General features: G+C 38.7%; 1 protein-coding gene across 3 annotated transcripts in view; it reads left to right on the top strand.

Moving 5' to 3' along the window:
- LOC107755522 (dynamin-binding protein-like) overlaps positions 1 to 19,124 on the top strand; it is a 65,219-nt gene that overhangs the window by 30,150 nt on the left and 15,945 nt on the right. The window contains exons 1-9 of one of the 3 annotated variants that reach the window (XM_016572336.1): positions 1,100 to 2,906; positions 13,354 to 13,550; positions 13,632 to 13,731; positions 13,822 to 13,969; positions 15,971 to 15,988; positions 17,390 to 17,589; positions 17,720 to 17,850; positions 17,948 to 18,052; positions 18,151 to 18,282. In XM_016572336.1, coding sequence (XP_016427822.1) covers positions 1,235 to 2,906; positions 13,354 to 13,550; positions 13,632 to 13,731; positions 13,822 to 13,969; positions 15,971 to 15,988; positions 17,390 to 17,589; positions 17,720 to 17,850; positions 17,948 to 18,052; positions 18,151 to 18,282 — 2,703 coding nt within the window. In that variant the 5' untranslated portion in view covers positions 1,100 to 1,234. Of the gene's footprint in view, positions 1 to 1,099; positions 2,907 to 13,353; positions 13,551 to 13,631; positions 13,732 to 13,821; positions 13,970 to 15,970; positions 15,989 to 17,389; positions 17,590 to 17,719; positions 17,851 to 17,947; positions 18,053 to 18,150; positions 18,283 to 19,124 lie in introns of those variants that run through there. The other 2 variants (XM_016572334.1, XM_016572335.1) reach the window with 2 other exon arrangements.

The raw sequence follows: 19,124 nt of genomic DNA, 5'->3' as shown, positions 1-19,124 counted from the left end.
GTGAAGTGAAAAACATCATGCACAGAGTTTCGGTCTGCCCCATGTGTAGAAATGTGAGACCTTAAACACTGATTATCAAAATACCAAAGTTTATAAAGAATAGACGACAAGCCATCAGACCCACAAAATCTCTTATTCTCACTTTCCTTTCAGCCTTAACTAAAGCAATATTTTGTATTTTAATACCTTAAGTAGCTGTAGCAAAAAAACTTTCTTGTTCTCTTTTTACCACATTTTCACATTACTAGTATTTGTATTCACTGACACATTCTCAGTACTGTGTGCTGTAGGAAATCATAGTACTGTGTACTGTTTTGTCTTTTTTGTAGGGGGGAGTGATATACTATACTGAAGCGCATGAATAGCATTTTTTTTCTTCTTTGCATGAAAAGATGCCCTAGCCTATGAAACCAGGGGCGGCCCTTAACAATGGTTTATTGTGCAGTGTGCAGGCACTCGACCGTGCATGGTGCTCTGCAGAATAATCGGCCTGTGTCCAACTTTCCCAGGTCAGCTTGTTGAAACATGAAAGTAGAAGATTATGGCATTCATGGGAACCTTGCTACTCTGAAACGTATGATAGCAAGTTAGAACAGATACAGAATTGATTCTGTTTTTGACAGTACATTCAGTGTGTCAGGTTGTTTTTGTAACCATGTACACCTGCTAAAAACACAAGCAGAAACTGTGAAATAGTACAGCTTCAAGATCCCTGTTCTAGTTGCACAACAGCCTAAAAAGAGCCTTCAAGGAGCATACACAGCTTTGCTCATGAGTAATGTCAAGTTTAAAAACACCTCAGAGAAGTTTGTGAAATGAAAGAGGATAATGCTTCCTCCTCTTTTGTGAAGTCCGGCCTGTGTTTTCCTGCAAACAAAGACTTCAGCCAATCACAGCCTCCCTGTAATCCATTCATGTGACTACGTTCAGTGATTAACCCTAAATGCCTCCCCTTTGCCTCCTCTCCGTTGTTGCTTCTTCCCTCCCCCACCTCCTTCCCTCTCTTCCTCCTATTGGCTGGGTAGGCAGAGAGAGAGACGGAGAGAGAGAGAGACTGAGTTTCTCAGGTCTGAACCAGACAGTCCTGTTCAGTCAGCCGTCGTAGAAAGAGAGTTAGAGCGAGACCGAGAGTTTGAGCATGCCTGACAGGTGGAGTCCTCTATATCTTGACCTGGAATGTGAAATCTGGGGAAGCTAACACGGCTTGCCCTGTTTGTGGACTCTCACGGCCATTATGAAGGGACAGGTGGTCTTAGGACACCCTATGCCATTTGCCCCAGTGCCCTGGGACTTCAACAAGCCTCCTCCCAAGAGAGGTAAGAGTGTCGAAGAGTTGGTGAGTGAGGGCTGGGAGAAGGAGAGATGCATACAAATGTTGCATTTTCAACAACAGCAACAACTTCAGCAGCAGTCAGTCATGTGCCCTCAGGACTTCAGACCCGCGCCGGGACACTTGGAGCACCAGGCCTACCTCGGACTAGCCAATGGGCACCGTCAACAATGCTGGGAATATGAGGACTGGGACAAGGTTCCTTACCGAGAGGTCCCTCCCCAACAGTTCTTCTATCAGTCCCCAGAAGCAGTGTACCAGGAGCCGAGGAAGCCACAGGAGTGGACCGGAAATCACTGTTTCTATCAGCATCGGGAAGAACTGGATTACTCTGACCACAGAGACTTTGCACAGAGCCCAAGGAGTAAGGAACGTCCTGACTATGTGACCCGGTACCACTCTTGGGAATCAGATGAGTACTGTGAGGGACGGGAACCTTACAGTCGCAGAGATCGGTATGCGTACAGTTTTGACCATGACAACCAGGACTACTATGATAAAGAGCTCGATAATTACAGAGATGGGGACTGCAGGGGCCGGGATTACTATGACCATAAAGAGTTGGATAAGTATGAGCGTTATGACCGCAGAGACAAGCACTATGACAGTAAACATCAAGAACATTACGACTCCAGAAAAAAGGACCGGTACAGATATAGAGAAGCAGACCACTATGACTCCAGAGACAATTTCCAGTATGAGCGCTATGATCGTAGAGAGAAAGACCAGAGTGATGACAGAAATAGGGACCGCTATGACCGTAGTTACTGTGAGGAAGGCCGTAGGAGAGGTGACAGCTACCAGTATAGAGACAGAGATTCAATCGACCGAAGAGACTACGACCGGTATGTAGAAAGGAAGGGAGATTACTATGACTACAAAGAAAAGGAGAAGATCCGCAGTGACTTTAGAAAAGATGACTACTGTGACCATAGAGAAAAAACAGGAAAAAGGGGCTCCTCTAAACTAGATGACAAGGAATGGTACGAACGTAAGAAAGGTAACCACTATGACCGCAAACCGAGAGACCGGTATGATTACAGAGAAAATAGCCAGTCTGAGCAGAGGGATAGCTTTGAACCTAAAGAAAGAGACTCTTATCAGTACAGAGAGGGTGATAAACGTGATTACAGAGAAAAAGATGATCAAAACTATTGGAAAGATGAACGTTACGATAGCGGTGTTAAAGACTGCTATGAAGACAAGGGTTGTGAGAGTGATCAGTATAACCAGAAAAGCAGGGAGCGTTACAGAGATGTAAGGTCAAATTCCTTAGAACAGAGACAAGAGTCTGACCACAACAGTGGAAGACACTGCAAGGAATGGGAAAAGGATGTTTATCAAAAGCAGACACTGAAGGAGAGACGGTTGTATGAGGATCCTGTTAAACTCAGTTATGACCACAAGGACCAGTACTGTGATCGCCCGGGTTCAGGAAAAATGGATATGGAAGGTCAAGGCCAGGCAAGGAAGCCTGTCTACGTGGGTTCACTTGACAGGAACAGCTTTTATAGGAAGACAGCACCCAGCTCTCTCAGGAAGTCAGAGTTTGCCACCAACAGGAAAAAGAAACAAGGTAAGGCACATTAGTACCAGCAGCACATCCAGTACTATGACAATAAATCTGTGAGGGGCAAAACACACCTTGAGGTGGCTGTGGGTGTTCTTTGACGTAACAGAATGAGTCAACTAACAATAGTTAGTAATTATGTCCATATGGATATCACTTGAGGTTAAAGCTCTCTTTTGACCTTGTCCTAGAGCTCTGCTTTAGGACATCTCCCAATCAATTCAGGAAATACCAAAGGTGCTGATTGTGCTGTCACCATCTTAATGCATAGGTATGCATGTCTATGAGACTGCCTATTGAAGCTGTCAGTGTGGAGCAGTGTGGTGTTTCACTTTTTTTTTTTTTATTCTTGGAGGTGAGCTTGGAAACTTAAAGGGAGGGGGGAACTGGTCCAACAGGTTTTGTTGTCAAGTTTTTTTGTCCCCTCGTTTTCTGTCTTTCTTTCTTTCTCTCCCTCCCTCCTCTTTCAAACTTTTTTTCTTTTGTTTGACAACCACTGAGTATTTTATGATGCCACAACTTCAGACAAAGAACAAAAACAACAATACAAAAAAATAATGCACCAAAATGTTCAAAGCCTAGAAGTACTATTTTGCATCAGGATTTCAAAATCCCTTTTGCCATGAGCTTTAAATTGGCCTCATTTAGACATTTAAGCTACATTTGTTTGAAAGTGCAATACATAACAATTTTTAATATAATATTTGTTTTATATTTTTCATGTTTTCAAGCAAAACATTTGCAAAAAGATTTTTTGTATTTAGATGTTTTCGTCATATTATATTTTCATATAGTTTAGCATGTCAATAGTTAATTTAATGATCTGTTTACTCTGCCTCCATACCTGTATCTAAATTAATGTCGACACTAATACTTCTACTAAATGAATAAATGTTTAAAGAAAAGTTAGTTGACAAAAAAGTTGCCACTTGGTTTGTGATTTTGTTTTTTAATGCAATGACATTCATACATCTTCAGTATGCCAATTACTGTCTAGATTTTTTGGGGTCACTCTATAGACTTCATGACTCAGAGAAACAAGTGCGCAGTCATTTTTAGAATTTTGTCTTTGAACTTCTGTTTTCGTGGTAGCTCTGTATATTCCTATAGCCATTGCTGTTAGCTGGTGAAGTGGATTTACTTATTGTTAACAAAAGTTATAATGTGCATTGTAATCGTCGAAGCGGATGTCAGTAGACTGGGAAGATTTTAAAATGAGTGGTTCATTCATTAATTCTTATGGCCTTACAAACTGGATCCAGGTCTATATCTGTACCGTCTACTCCTTCATGTTTCACTGACAGTCAAGAATGAATGGTCCTCAGTTATAGCTGCTTCATCAGTGCTTTTATGCATGAGGTGACATTGTTATTGTTGTCAGTGATTGGTGATGGGTGCTTGCCATAGGTGTCTCAGTGGGACATGCGTCTGGCTTGTGTCATGTCTGACACAGAGCAGGTGGTCAGTTCAGCCCAGGGTAATCCTCTATATAGCCTAGTGCTCCAGTCAGCACCTCGGTGTGGAGGAGTAGGAAAAGAGACTCCAGGGGAAATCTCTGGGACTAGGATGTGCCTGGTACCAGAACCCTCCCCCCAAATGTAGCCTTCAAAGACCTCTTACTATTGAGTTTGGGGCCCCATGAAGAGGAGGCCCAGCCTGACTCATAGTCTGAGGTTATCTGTTTCAAGCTTCACAACTGTACCTCTGTTTTGGCTCACATTCACTTTTTTTCTTATTTTGTAAATGTTGCTATCCAATAGCAATTTCTGGAGAGCTACATTCTTATTAGTAGAGTTTAAGAAGTTAATAGAGTAAAGTTCTTATTAATAGAGTTAAAGAAGAAATGTACTGTTCATTTTAATATTAATAATTATAATTAGTAATGAAAAAACCATATACATGGAGCTTTGACTCTAGTGGTTCTCTAATCAGCAATCAAGTTTACTAGGAATTTTAGAGGTGATTTGCTACTAAAATCACCAGCCTAATGATCTTACACTGTTGATAATATACAAATGTGTGTGTGTGTGTGTGTGTGTGTGTGCGCGTGTGTGTGTGTTGGTGTGCCTTTATTTATTTAGTTGCCTGTTGCTGGTCTTTGTAATCCCTGTGCAGATGCCCATGCCAGTGGGCTGCAAGGGGATTACGTGGAAACCTTCAACCAACCCTCACACAACATTTGTACAACATTAAGTCAATGGCCAGCTTGGCAGACAAAAGCCTCAAGTCACAGGCTGTCGAGGGAATTATATAGTTAATGTAGGTCAGGAGCTCTTACACATACACTGAAAAACAAATGCTACATTAGTTCTCAGTGCCACACACACCATTGGTTTTGCCCTTGACTTAGTGCATTTTTAACTTGAGACTGAATTTTTACCCACGTGTTAAGAGTAATTTTTCTTCCAAGTACTTAAAGTGCTAGTTTATCAGCACTCAGACACAGACCCTTCATGACTGGAACAGCACAGTGGGCATGAGTAGCTATGATAGTAGTAAAGCTCTTCTTTGTGTAAATGTAGAGGGAGGGCTCTCGGTGGAGCCGTATATTACGTCTTCCTATTTGTTCTTAAACAGTTTGTTTTGTCCCAGTGGGCCCCCTGATGAAAGACAATGAGTGTTAGGATGCTTTAAATTACGACATATCTCTGTAATGCTAATCTCAGCCTGTTAAGGGGATTATATACGATTAAATGACTTGGACTACACCAGTATGCACATTGAGTCATGAGCGTGATCTTATCAGATTCTGTGAATCAAGAGTTCTGTGGGAAAGAAGTGGTTTTGTGAACCTGATATTCAAGCATAATGGTGAGATTTTAATGATGTTATATGTGATGAGTCTAGACTGGTTGTTCGAAGTACATGCAGGTGTTCTTAATTGTGTTATGAAAGAGAAGACAACTGAAATGTCACAGTAGCTGAATAAACTGTATTGCCAGCTGCTCGATATGTAAAAATTAATAAAACACAAGGAAAGGAGTATGGACCATTTTGTTCTTTTGAGAGTAAAAGTTCTAGTTTTTAAGGATCCACACACCCAGAGTTAGAAGAGTGCAGTTATTTCACTTTTTTGTTCACAGTACTGGTAAAACGTGCTATAATACAATTCATTATTTTATTTTATTTTTATTTTCACAGAATATGTAGCTACTTTTAATGTTTTCACTGGAAAAGGGGCTGTTTTATCGGATTTGAGTATCAATTTCATTGCAATAATGGATTGCCTCAGAAATAGTCTAAATCTCTTCAATAGAGTTCCACTTGAAATGACGTGGACTCACAAAGCTACAAAATTTCATTTGTTCTGTCTTATTTGCAAACAATGTCCTTTAATTAAATTTCCAAGTAAGGTTAGGATGTTTTGAAACAAGCATGCGTCTGAGAGGATGTGGAGTGGTTAATGGAATGGTTGCTCACGTTTATTACGGGTATGTCACATCCCATACAAATCCGACATCTGACTTCAACAGAGCACTGGAATGTGAACCTGCAGCCTTTTGAACAACAAAAAAAAAACGCAGATTTCCGTGACGCAGGTTTCTGCACCAGAATGAGACTGAAATAGTGTGGTGTAACTAATAATTGGTAAAGAAGTTTTAGCCCTGTTTCTGTTCTTGTATTTCAAATTACTTTTTCATTAATTCCACGTATATGCAGGATTTCAGCAGTACTTGTACGCCTTGCAAGATTTGAATACGACATGCTGTCATTTTCCAAGCCGTGTTTACTTCGTTCTTAATTCTGACTAGTGCTGTAAATCTGTCTGAAGGACTGGATTTTTGTGGCTTGCAACAACTTGCAGATTTCACTCACACACTATGTGTGTCTCGCTCCCACACTTACTTTCATGACAGTTGTGAAGGGTATCCATGGTAAATGGGCGGTCTTATGTGAACTTTGTCTTGAACACACAGGCCTGATAATTCATGTGACCTTAGACTAGAAAGGGATGAAAACAGCTCAGTGCAGTCAGACCATAAAACAGTTTCACATGAATAACAATGTTATCGTTTCATTTTCAGAGTCAGAAAATGGTTGGATTTCTATGTAGCACATTTGTTCTTTCAAAACTTTTAAAATATTCATAGTTATTTGCTAGTGATTTAAAGGTGGGGTAAGAGATTTCTGGTAGCCAATGTTGACACACGCCCCTTACTGCTGATTGGCTACAAGTTTGTTTTGCTATTCGGCCCGAATCAGTTTTCTAAAGTGTTTTTGGAAAATCGCTTACCCCACCTTTAATTTAATAATTCCGTTTTTAAATTTTTTTTTTTTATTTATTAGCATCATGTATAATATATCGGCCATCTTAGATAAGTAAATAAATAAATAAAGTATCACTAATCATGTTTAAAAGTTCACTGGAGCTTGATGCACATCAAATAAAATGGGGGCCCACCTGCTCCCCTGGTACACCTGAACAAAGACTCTCACTTTAAACAGAAACAGATTAAGACTGCTGAAAGGCAAAGAGGCCTTGGCATTGAGAGATCCTCAAGATCTTGATGGAATTCAGGCTCAATGAGGTGGGGCCAGGCCCCAAGTCACTCCAAAAACATGGAGTAGAGCTCCCAAAATGAGAGTGTCAGTGCAGTGCGTGTAACGGCATCAGAACTCCAGCTCCAGGCTTTAGCGTACGAGTAACTGTCTCTGTGCTTGCTCAGTTGTCTGTAATGGTGCAGGTTCCCATGCATTCAGATGGTAATGCTGGGACAGAATGGAGTTTGTGTCTTCTAGAGAGAGCCTTCCCTGTTGATACAGTGGGACAGAGCGATTCTACTCGGCTTTAGAGGAATGCACCGCCTGTGACCTTTGGTGTGTGTTTGTGTGTGGCAGTGAAGACGAGGAGTTTGGGAGGTAACAGGTGGGTGACGTCTTAGAGGCCCTGTTCTTTCTTTTAGCGCTGCTGAGTCGCTGACACAGACAAGCCTGAAGAGTCTTTTCTGCATAGATGAATTGAAATGTTCGGTATGAAATGCAAATCAGTGTCAGGTTCATGGATTAGGGTGTTTTTGAGAGGAAGTGTTGTGTGGCTGTGTACACTGCTTTACGCCTCTTGACTTTGTGTGTGAGCATCATGTTAAGTTTAGTTGTCCATGGTTGTACTAAGGTCTTTTCAGATTTAAGAGTAGTGGTTTATGGAGCATGAACATTGGTAGATTTATGATCATTTTTTTATTTGTTCCTGAGCCTTATTTTAACCATAAAATAGTTTATTGAAGCTTCATATACAGACAGTGGTGGACAAATTTATTAGAACACTAGTATTTTCACCAGCAAAAAATGGGCAAAGGCTGCTTTAAATGCAAAGGATGGTCACACCAAATGTTGATTTAATTTAGTTATTAGAAGTTAATTGAAAAAGAAAAACTACTTATGACATTATTTTTGACAGCATCCTCATTTTACAGCATTTTTACACAAGTGCCTAAAACTTTTAACAGTACTGCAGCTTTGCAGGTATGTTTCTTGAAGCATCTTGGAGACGTACCAAATTTCTTCTGCATTTAGTCTGTCTCAGTTTGCTCTGTTTCTTCATGTCATTCCAGACAGACTGGATGATGATGAGATCAGATCTCTATGTGGAGCACTAGCTGTTGTCAGACTCCTTGTGCAAACAAAAATCTCACTGGATTATTACAATTAATGGCAAAATGATTGTTTGGAAATGTAAACTGATGTTTCCTACTGACCCACTACAGCAAAAGAGAAATAACTGACTTAAAACCAGTTTTTAGCTGCTGAAAATACTAGCGTTCTAATCATTTTGGCCACCACTGTATTATTTGCCATATCATATAAAATTAGGTAATATTGTGTATGTCAAAATAATTTTAAAAGTTACAGCTTTGACAGCTGATAGTTGCTGCTTTCAAATGAAAAATGGAAAAAATATTGATTCAAATGTCATAAAAAAATTTTTTTTAATATCAAGATTTTTAACTATATTGCTATTGAATTAAAAGTCTTGTACAAGCATTATATCATCAGTTTATTTGATCAATTTAATGCATTCTTTGCTGAATATAATGATTAATTTCTTTTAAAGAAAAATTCAGTGACGCCAAACTTTTTAACAAGATTTTTATATATTTAAATGAAAGCTTTAAATTAGATTTTAAGTTAATAATCTTGTCACAATTTTGTCACACTGTGCACCATTTTTATATGTGGTTAAAAAGTAATTTAATTTGGAATTTATGTTGGGAAACTAGTTCAAAATTGTTTAGGGTACAGTGTTTTTATGACTTTTTTTTTGGCCATCCTTGGGTTTGCTATTGTGGGAACTATGTGAGCAACACATTGGCTGGAGCACGACCCTGGATACAGACCAAAAATAATGTCACAATCAATTATGTCCACAGAGACAGAAAGAGAAGCCTTTGTGTATGTGTGTGTGCTTAATCGAGATTACCCTCTCTGCCATTCATCAGACCATGGCACACATACAGAAGCCTATGAGCGCAGGAACACACAGTCTTGAAATTAAACCGTTCTAGTGCAGCAAGCTCCAGTTCCGTGCAACACTCAGTCTTTTTTCTGCTCTCTGTTTCGGTTTCTCTCCAACTCCCTGTTTCACTCATTTACAGACATTTACACCTTCGCACTTTTAACCTTTCCTCGTAAATCACCAAAAACCCACAGACCTGATTCATCTTGAGTTTTGGTTTTATTTATATGAAACCATGAACCACAAACATTAAAGGGGTCTGAGTAAATTTAGTTTAAATCCATATCGGTCATTTTTCAGTATGACAAAGAATCAACCATATCAAATCAACCAAATTTCAGAAACTTCCCTGGCTCAAATTTTGGGAAAAAATATTTATGACACTCAAACAGGTATGTCCTATACAATTGTTTTGATAGAGAGAAACAAGGTACATTTCTATTTTAAACATTATTTCTTCTTCAGACATTGTTCCTTAAATTAAATAAGTATCGGCTGTATACAAAGTAAACAACATTTGGTTTTTAACCACTAGAAAGGGGTAATATTCAAGAATCTGAATATGGAGGCCTCCATATCTCTAGGACTGAAGGATGTAAGGCCTTGAAAATTAAGATTCCAAAAGAAAATGTATTAAGAACTAGAATCTAAAATCTTATTGCGATATCTTTAACACTACTTGAGTTATAGGCACGCAAACTCTGGAAAAAGAATATTTATGGCACTCATGACAGATATGTTCAATGCAGTTGTTTTGAGAGAAGGAAACAAGATACATTTCTAGTTTCAACATTATTTGTTCTTCAGACATTCCTTTTTAAAAGAATAGAAGCATTACATTTTTGCAAAGTGACCCACATTTGGTTTTTGACCATTGAAAATGTGTACAATTTAATGATTTACTCCTGAAATTCCAGTATCTATCGAACCGAATAATATAGGGCCTTAAAATGAAGATGCCTAAAGGAAAGTTTGTGGAGACTCAATATCTAAAAGAGTATTAAGATATCTTTAATGCTTCTTGAGTTACAAGCCATGCCAACTTTGGAGGAAAAAACTTGAAAAGTGCTCTTTCCCCATTTCTGAATGGCCACCATTTGCACATAATGCAACAAAGATGGCTAAAGTCAACAGATTTTACTAATAGACCTACCCATCTCTGTGTAAAATTAATATTATGATGCTGCCATCTTTCTGAAGTCATTTTTACCCCCTTGTAATTTGGCTCTGAATCTCAGGTGAAAATTGACCCCCTCTACAAAATAATGGATTACTCCGTAAATAAATATTCACCTATGACATTTAATATTTTTGTCATCACTATACATGTTTATCTTTCTTCAGAAAAAAAATTTGCAAAATTAAAAAATTTAACCGGGGACCTCTGGTTGAGTTGACACGGAATGACCCAAGAGTAAAATAAATCTATGCTTTTCACAGTGGATTTCCTTCCCTGATCTTGTGGGGTCATTACCACCATAAATCCCCAATATTCATAATAGTTATGCATGATTGTTTTTCGATGCCTGATTCTTAGATTCAGTTTTGAAAATGGAGTCTTTTATTGAAGCGCTTTCTTTTTAGACTGTCTGAGCTCATGGATGAGCCCAAACCTCTGAGTTTCATGGATGATCCGAAACTCGAGACCATGTGAACGAATGAATGAATGTATTGTGAGAGAACTTGCTCTTTGAAGATTATTTTGTTCAGAACAATGAATACTCTAGGCCTGTTAACTAGATGTGGGTCACAACAGATTGTGTTATAATGGTAATGTGTGTCTATGTACTATGTACTGTATGTGAAGTAGAACAATTAGTACATGGATGAATGATGCTGCATAGACCAAACTTTTTTTTCATCTTTCATTAGTATGGGCCACACATGTTAATGGGCTGTGTACAAAGAAAATAACTGTAAATTAGAGGGTAGCTATAAATGACCTCCTGTTTTGTTTATTTACTTGTTGCCAACAGGTTTGACCATACAGAAGCCTAAAGCTATAGAGTGGATGCCAAAATTAACATTATTAGTAGTAGTTATTAATTGTTTTTAGTTAGTTATTTAATAATAATTGTTTAAAGGTTGTATTGTGCATGATTCATCGCATGATTGCTTTCATTATATCAACATTATATTACTTATTAAGTATTAATACACAGTTTCCCTCTCTCAGAACAGAGGCTCTGAAGATTTAATTCATGAACAGTTTCTGTTTTGCTGTAAGATTTCAGAGATCAAATGTGCAATGGAATTACAAGGCCTTTTGAGTTGCACTCAAATCTCTTATCAGTCTTTACCAAATCAGCAACATTAAAGATTTATTATAGCGTGATGTCAGTGTGAGTCACCACATCAGATGGCTAAGACGTCTTAAGCCAGAAACAAGCTAAATGAATCTCTTGTTCAGAGTTGAAACTCTGAAACTCCCACACGCATCACGATTATATACACTTACATATGCACCAATATCTTTGCGCCTTTCCTTTATTTTGAAACTTGTTGGCGTTTTCTATCATAGCCTTAACGGTCTTATCCAAATCCCAGCCTCACTTCAGATGCCTCCCCGTGCCTCCTGAGAGGGTCCATGTCTCACTGCGTGCTTTGACAGTCTTTTGTACTTCCATGAAGCACCATCTCAGGCAGCATTGTGGGAAGGCACCCATGCGTGAGAGCAGACCTCCCTCCCACACTCTCCTGCTCCAGACCCATCTGAGTGCCTGTTCTGACCGAAGAGGTCAAAGAGCAGTCAAACTAAACTCCAAACCATGACATCCTCTGGACAGCCAATGGCAACACGCAGGGCAAACTGCCTTCTCTTTCCCATTCTAAAGCCCCGTTCACACCGCCAGCGACTTTTTCGCTGTACGCCCACATTCCGTCGCCAACGGTCACTGTCGCTCGTGTCGCCGGAAGTCGCCAGCTCTCCATTGAAAATGAATGGGATTATGTCGCTCTGTCGCTGTGTCGCTGGCGGTGTGAACGGGGCTTAACTGGCAGCTTAATTCATGTTTCCCATGTTCTTCCTCATGTTTTATAAATGAGCGTAATCCATTTAGACTGGTGTGAAATCTTTTATTATGTCTGTACTGGCAGGATCAAAGTCAAATGGTGGTATCCATCCATCCATCTTTCTGTTGTTCTGTCTGTCTATCTATCTAACTATCTATCTATCTATCATTCTATCTATTGTTCTGTCTATCGTTCTATCTATCGTTCTATCTATTGTTCTATCTATCGTTCTCTGTCTGTCTGTGTATTTTGTTCATTCATTCGTTAGTTCTATTCATTAGTTTGTTCATTCTATCTGTCGTTTGTTCATTCATTCTATCTTTCGTTTATTTGGTTGTTTTGTCATATGTTCTGTCAGTTTGTCTGTTTATGTATCATTCTGTCTTTATCTATCTGTCTATCTATCCATCTATCTGTCTGTCTATCTCTTTTGTTTGTTCATCCATCCATCCATCTGTTGTTTGTTCATTCTTTCTTTCGTTTGTTCTTTTAGTCTGTCGATTTCTCTTGCTCTGTATATTGTTCTTTCTGTCTATATCTTTCATTCCTTGTCTATCTCTCTCTCTATCATTCTATGTATCATTCTATCTATCTGTATATCTCTGTCATATCTGTCATTCTGTCCATCATTCTACCTAGCTATCTATCATTCTATATATATATCTCTCATTATATCTGTCATTCTGTTGTTTTATCTAGAGGTAAAGGAATGATCTGAAAAGTGCGATGGACACATTTTAAAATGTGTCCATCGGCTTATGAATAATTATTTGCCAGTTTTCGCCCAGTAGTAACTGATTTGCTGAATTTTGTTTGACTGCAGCAGCCGCAAAGTTGTTTTATATATCATTAAACAACGTTTTATTTATGCTAATGTTGTTTTTCACACCATGTTTTATCAAAAACAATAGTGATCGTGTCAGACAAAGTTGTAAGTTGTTTGTGGTTGACTTGTGGTTGACACACTTTTCCATTGTCTCTCATTAGAGATGACCCTGCTTGCGTCCCAGCCTAAGTCTCTAGAATCATCCCCGGTGTCAGCAACCACCACTGAAGACCCCGAACAAAGGATGCTGGAGAAAAGGTCAAAGGTCATCGAGGAGCTTCTGCAGACAGAACACGACTACATCAAGGATCTTCAGATGTGTGTGAAGGAGATCATTCAACCTCTGCAGAAGAAACAGGCAAGAAACCTTCAACAAGCCTGAATTATGTATTTATGTAATGAGAACCATTCAAACTCTCATCTTAAATATGTCCTATAGGTCCAGAGTATTGATTTTGATGGTCTCTTTGGAAACATCAACTCTGTAATTGACCTTTCCCGTCGACTCTACAAGACCCTCCAGGATACTGACTCAATAGGTTAGAGCAAAAAAAATCCCTGAACTCACATTATAGATTCAGATCAGTATACATATTGGTGTTTTACCATATTCATTTTTATTCATCCAGGGCAGGTTTTCCTGGACTACAAAGGTGAATTGGAGGAGGTTTACAAGATCTATTGCCAAAATCATGACGACGCCATCTCTTTACTGGAGACCTATGAAAAGGATGAGAACATCCAGAAGCACGTATTGGAATGTCTAGAGAAGCTCAGGTAATTTTCACTGCTTTTTTTCATGAATCAGACACCTTCAGCTCATTGCATGGTGTGGTTACCACTACCAACGCATGTCCAGATCCAGTTAAGCATGCCAGTCATGATGTTTAACAGTGTGTAACTGTATGAGAAGAAGTTAAGTGGGACACTAATTGTGCGTTATTTAACGCTACACATGATTTGTCAGTTTTAATGGTATCTGGGATTGTCTGTCATGTGGTGTAGATGGAATTTTATAGTAGTACATCATCAACAGAAACAATGCTACAGGGTGTGCTGGCTTACTCGTGTTAGTCTTAGTGTCTCTGAACCAGTTTATTTTTTTTCTTCTAATTTGACTCATCTGATTAGACACAGGATGACTAAAGACATGTGTGGCATTCCAAAACAGGAAACATCGTTGCCCTTCTCCTTGTCTGGGTCTGAAGTTTTACTTATGATATTATAATATAACCTGATTAATATGCCAGGTGCCACATGGGATGTTCCCTATTTTATATAAAAGTACACTATTGTTCAAAAGTTTAGGGTCAATATGATTTTTTTTTTTTTGCTGTTAAAAAAAAAGAAAACCGTTTCAAATAAATGCTTCTTTTTTTTTAACGTTCTGCTGATCAAAGTATCCTGAAAAATGTATTATGGTGTCCACAAAAATACTAAGCAGCACAACTCTTTTCAACATTAATAATAATAAGAAATATTATTGAGCATCAAATCAGCATATGATAATTATTTCTGAAGGTTGATGTGACACTAAAGACTGGAATAATGGCTGCTGAAAATTCAGCTTTGCAATCACAGGAATCAATTTTTAAAATATAATTAAAACAATTGTTTTAAATTGTAATATTTCACAATATTACTGTTTTACTGTGTTTATGATCAAATAAATACAGCCTTGCTGAGCATAAGAGACTTCTTTTAAAAACATTGAAAAATCTTACCGACCCTAAACTTTTCAATGGTAGTCTATTTGCATAACAGTGAAGCTTTATGTCTTTCAGTTTTCAGATCTTTGTTATTGTGGATTAGTAATGCATGGCGGGAGAGGAATGTGCCTCACCTAGTTTCACCACTTTGTTGGTTTCACTGTTTCTGCAAACGTTTCCGGCCTGCTCCTCTAGTGTTATATCTTATTTGAACTTAAACACATTTTGCCTGTGGCAACCACATTTCTTGACTAGTTTCTTATTGTAAACATTTATACTGCCATCTACATCTTTTAAGCTAAGTCACTTCCTGTTAGTACAGAGTTTAGTTTGTTCTTGATATTTGCTTTAGCGCTTTACCAGATCAAGCAAAGAATACAAGGAAATATTTAGCAGATTTTCCCAGAAGTTCCAGAAATGTTTTTTAGTAGGGAGTGGGAACATGGAGCTGTTTGTCCTGAGTATTGAGACATTTGCTAAATGAATGGGCACTTTGCCAAGTCTACGGCTTAGTTTTATCCCAAATGACTGAATCCAGTCGACAAAATTGCTAACATGTTGATTCTCTGGCAGGATGTTACTGTAACGAAGCTAGCCATGAAAAAGAGGAATAAATCCTCTAAAAAGCTCTGTAAGAATAATGTCTGGTGTCTTTTATTACTTTTGAACTTCCACACTTGAGTGCACTAGACTCTGACTGACATTTCATTTTGGCTCTCAGTGGGAGATCAGAGAGGGGCCAGTGGAGGCCCCACAGAGGCTTACTGCTCGCCTAAAGCGGGTCACCCATGGCATGAGTTGCCCCAGCAACAGGCAGCTTATTAATCAAGTGTATGAATAGTTTTTCAGTTTCGCGTTTGTCGTCTTGCCCTTTTGCCCGCTGCATTCGTGTTCATTGCAGCATAATGGCAAGACATGACTTTTATTTTAAAAATAAGCTGTGTGAAACAAGGGCAATATATGTGATAAGCTCATTAGCTTCTTTCTAATAAGAGACAGAGGTGGTTTAACCCGACACTGTGTGTTTTGTTCCCTTTCTCTCCTCTCTCTCCTTCCTCTCCCCTGACAGAGGGATATACCGTGAGTGGTAAGTTTAACACAACTCTACAGCAACTGCATGTGAAGCACCTGACAGCATGCTGAACGTTTATTAACCTGCGTAACCCTTTTCTCCTTGTGTTTGTGTGTGACCAGGGGGCCTTGTTTGCTGTGTGTGTGCTGTGTTTTGTGATCATTTCTTTGTCAATTCTGAGTCATATTCTGACTTAAATTTGCACAAATGAGTAGGGATAGGTTTTGAATCAGATTTCCTGTGATTCGAGTATTCAGTTATAACACTCATTTTGCTTACTTGTTCTTGCATATAAAAAGAAAATCCCTTTGTTAATGCTGTAAATTGTGCAGGGAAGTGTTTCAGACTGATTGTTGTTTTGAACTATTTCACAAGTAATTTGATAATTTAATAATTAATAATAATTTATGCATTTAGCAGACGCTTTTATCCAAAGCGACTTATAGTGCATTCAGGCTATACATTTTTTACCAGTATGTGTGTTCCCTGGGAATCGAACTCACGGCCTCTTGCGCTGCTAACGCAATGCTCTACCACTGAGTCTGAAACCTTGTATTATGAGCACTCGTGTTTATGATATATCTTTTGTTGTGTTATTAATTTTTAAGTCACTTTGGATAAAAGCATCTGCTAAATGAATAAATGTAAATTTAATTTTTTTTCTGTAAATTTAACTACATTGGTAGTAGTGTATGTTTTTCATTCACTCAAAAGAACCAGTTCATAAGAGTCTTTTATTTGTGATTCAGACTATGCTGGTCGGTTGTAAGTATAAAAAAAACGAATCATTCAAATGAAGGAAATAATGATCTTTAAAATAGCATCATATGACCCCTTTAAGAGATTTTTTTTTTTACCCAGCCCTACAAGATTGCAAGTTGTGCAAAGCAGTCAGAATATGACCCCAGTGGGAAAATTGGCTCATATTTTAAACTGTTTTTGCATTTTTTTTTCTGGCAACTGATTTAATGCTTTGTGGTAGCATGTGAAACAGTTATTAACACACTCTCTGAGCCCAACAAAACAGCAGTGTTATTTGTCCAAGGGCAAAAATATGTAATTTAAACATACTCTAATTGCTACATGATGTTCAATCCAGATTCATTCGTTTTGAAATATCCTGTTCTGCAACATCCAAATCGTGCTTTAGCTCTGGATTTGGATCTCCTCTGTTTTCATCCCATCAGTCAGAAAGTGTGCACTCTTTGTTAGAATGTCTTAGTAGCCTACTGTGTCTACTGTAACCCTTTTTAAAGTGGTTGACAGTGAGCCAGTGGATAACTGATGGATGAAAACAACGTGTGTGTTCAGTGACCCCAGTCTGCTGTCAGAGGAGGGTGAAGAATGTTACCTTGATGAGCGTCTAAATCTCTTTTTTACTTTATCTCCCTCTCTCACCCTTTTGTTCTGTCACAGGGGAAAGACAAACTACATTAATCTGGGTTCCTTCTTGATAAAGCCGGTGCAGAGAGTGATGCGTTACCCCTTGCTCCTGATGGAGCTGCTTAACACTACTACTGAGTCACACCACGACAGGAAGCTGCTCGCCGAGGCAGTGATATCCATTAAAGAGATCAACGTCAATATCAATGAATACAAAAGGAGAAAGGATCTTGGTATGTGACTGTGTTTATCGTCTGTCTGTCTGTCTGTCTGTCTATTTTTCTATCTGTCTGTGGGATGGGATGTCTGCTATCTGGCTGTGAGTGTGATCCATAACTCAGCAGCACCGTCTGTTGTCTACAGTGGTGAAGTACCGCAAAGGCGATGAAGATAGACTCATTGACAAGATCTCAAAGCTGAGTATGCACTCCATCATCAAGAAGTCTAACAGAGTGAGCAGCCATTTAAAGCACCTGACTGGGATCTCACCTCAGGTACATTGGCACTGCTGTTAATGACACCATCATTTCTAGACTTTAGAGATTCAGTTGAGAATAGGTGTTAACCAAACTGCTCTTCGTTCCTTCTTAGATCAAAGATGAAGCTTTTGATGAAGCAGAGAAAAGATTCAGACTCCAGGAGCGACTCATCAAATCCTTCATCAGGGACATCTCCCTCTATCTGCAGCATATAAGGGTATTGAAACGATCTCTGAACACATTCTTTATTAATCTTCCCATATTTCGATTCAGTATATGAAGTAATTTTGCCTGACCCCTTTTTAAATCCAATAGGAATCAGCCTCAGTAAAAGTTCTGTCCGCCATCAGTTTCTGTGACATCTACACAGAACGTCAACAGCATATGGACCCTGAACGTTTTCAAAGAGCGCATCGATGCATCAGCGACAATCAGTTCACAGAGTTTGTGAGTACCAATATAACCTCACATTACCTTTCATAGTAAAAAACTTATTAAAGGGATAGTTCACCCAAAAATTCTGTCATTAATTACTCACCGACAAGTCGTTCCAAACCCATAAGACCTTCGTTCATCTTGGGAACACAAATTAAGATATTTTTGATGAATTCCGAGAGCTTTCTGAACCTGCATAGACAGTAGGGCTGGGTGGTATATCGAGTTTGTACGATATATCGATATTTTCTTTATAAGCGATTTGATATGAGGCAATACCGTTTATATCGATATACAATAGTTTGATACGAGCGCATCTGAAAATATAGCGGAGGAAACAGACTGAGCTGCTGTGGAGAAAGTGCATAATCCAATTTGTTCTAAACATGTGACAAGCTTCATATTAAGGCCTTTAAAAATTGGTAAGACATCGTTTATAGTTTCATTTCGGCTCAGCCCGTCATATGCTCTGACAGAAAGGCTGCATGTGCCGCTGAAAGAGACACTAGGCTACTCGCGCTGTTTAATGTGTTTGAGATGTGCTGTCTACCTGAATGCATAACTTACATTTCACAGGTATATTCTCCATCTGTAAATGTTAGAAAGCCATGGAAATATGTCCATTTGTCTGTCAGAAGTGCATGAGCCTTCTGCTTTGGGATTCTCCCCTAAACTTCACAGATTTCAGTGAACGAGCGCCGCCGCGCGCTTTCACACCAAACAGACTGAGCTCAATTAAATAGGAGCGCAATAATTCTGACTAAAATATATATTTCGCTGAAATATTTGTAGTTGGACAATAAATGTGACATGTAGAATTTTAAACCTACAAGTAAGTCTATTTTTATGATAGC

The sequence above is a fragment of the Sinocyclocheilus rhinocerous genome, unplaced genomic scaffold (genome assembly GCF_001515625.1).
Source record: "Sinocyclocheilus rhinocerous isolate Xijiao unplaced genomic scaffold, SAMN03320098_v1.1 scaffold140, whole genome shotgun sequence".
Lineage (NCBI taxonomy): Eukaryota > Metazoa > Chordata > Actinopteri > Cypriniformes > Cyprinidae > Sinocyclocheilus > Sinocyclocheilus rhinocerous.
This window is presented reverse-complemented; position numbering and strand designations above follow the sequence as displayed.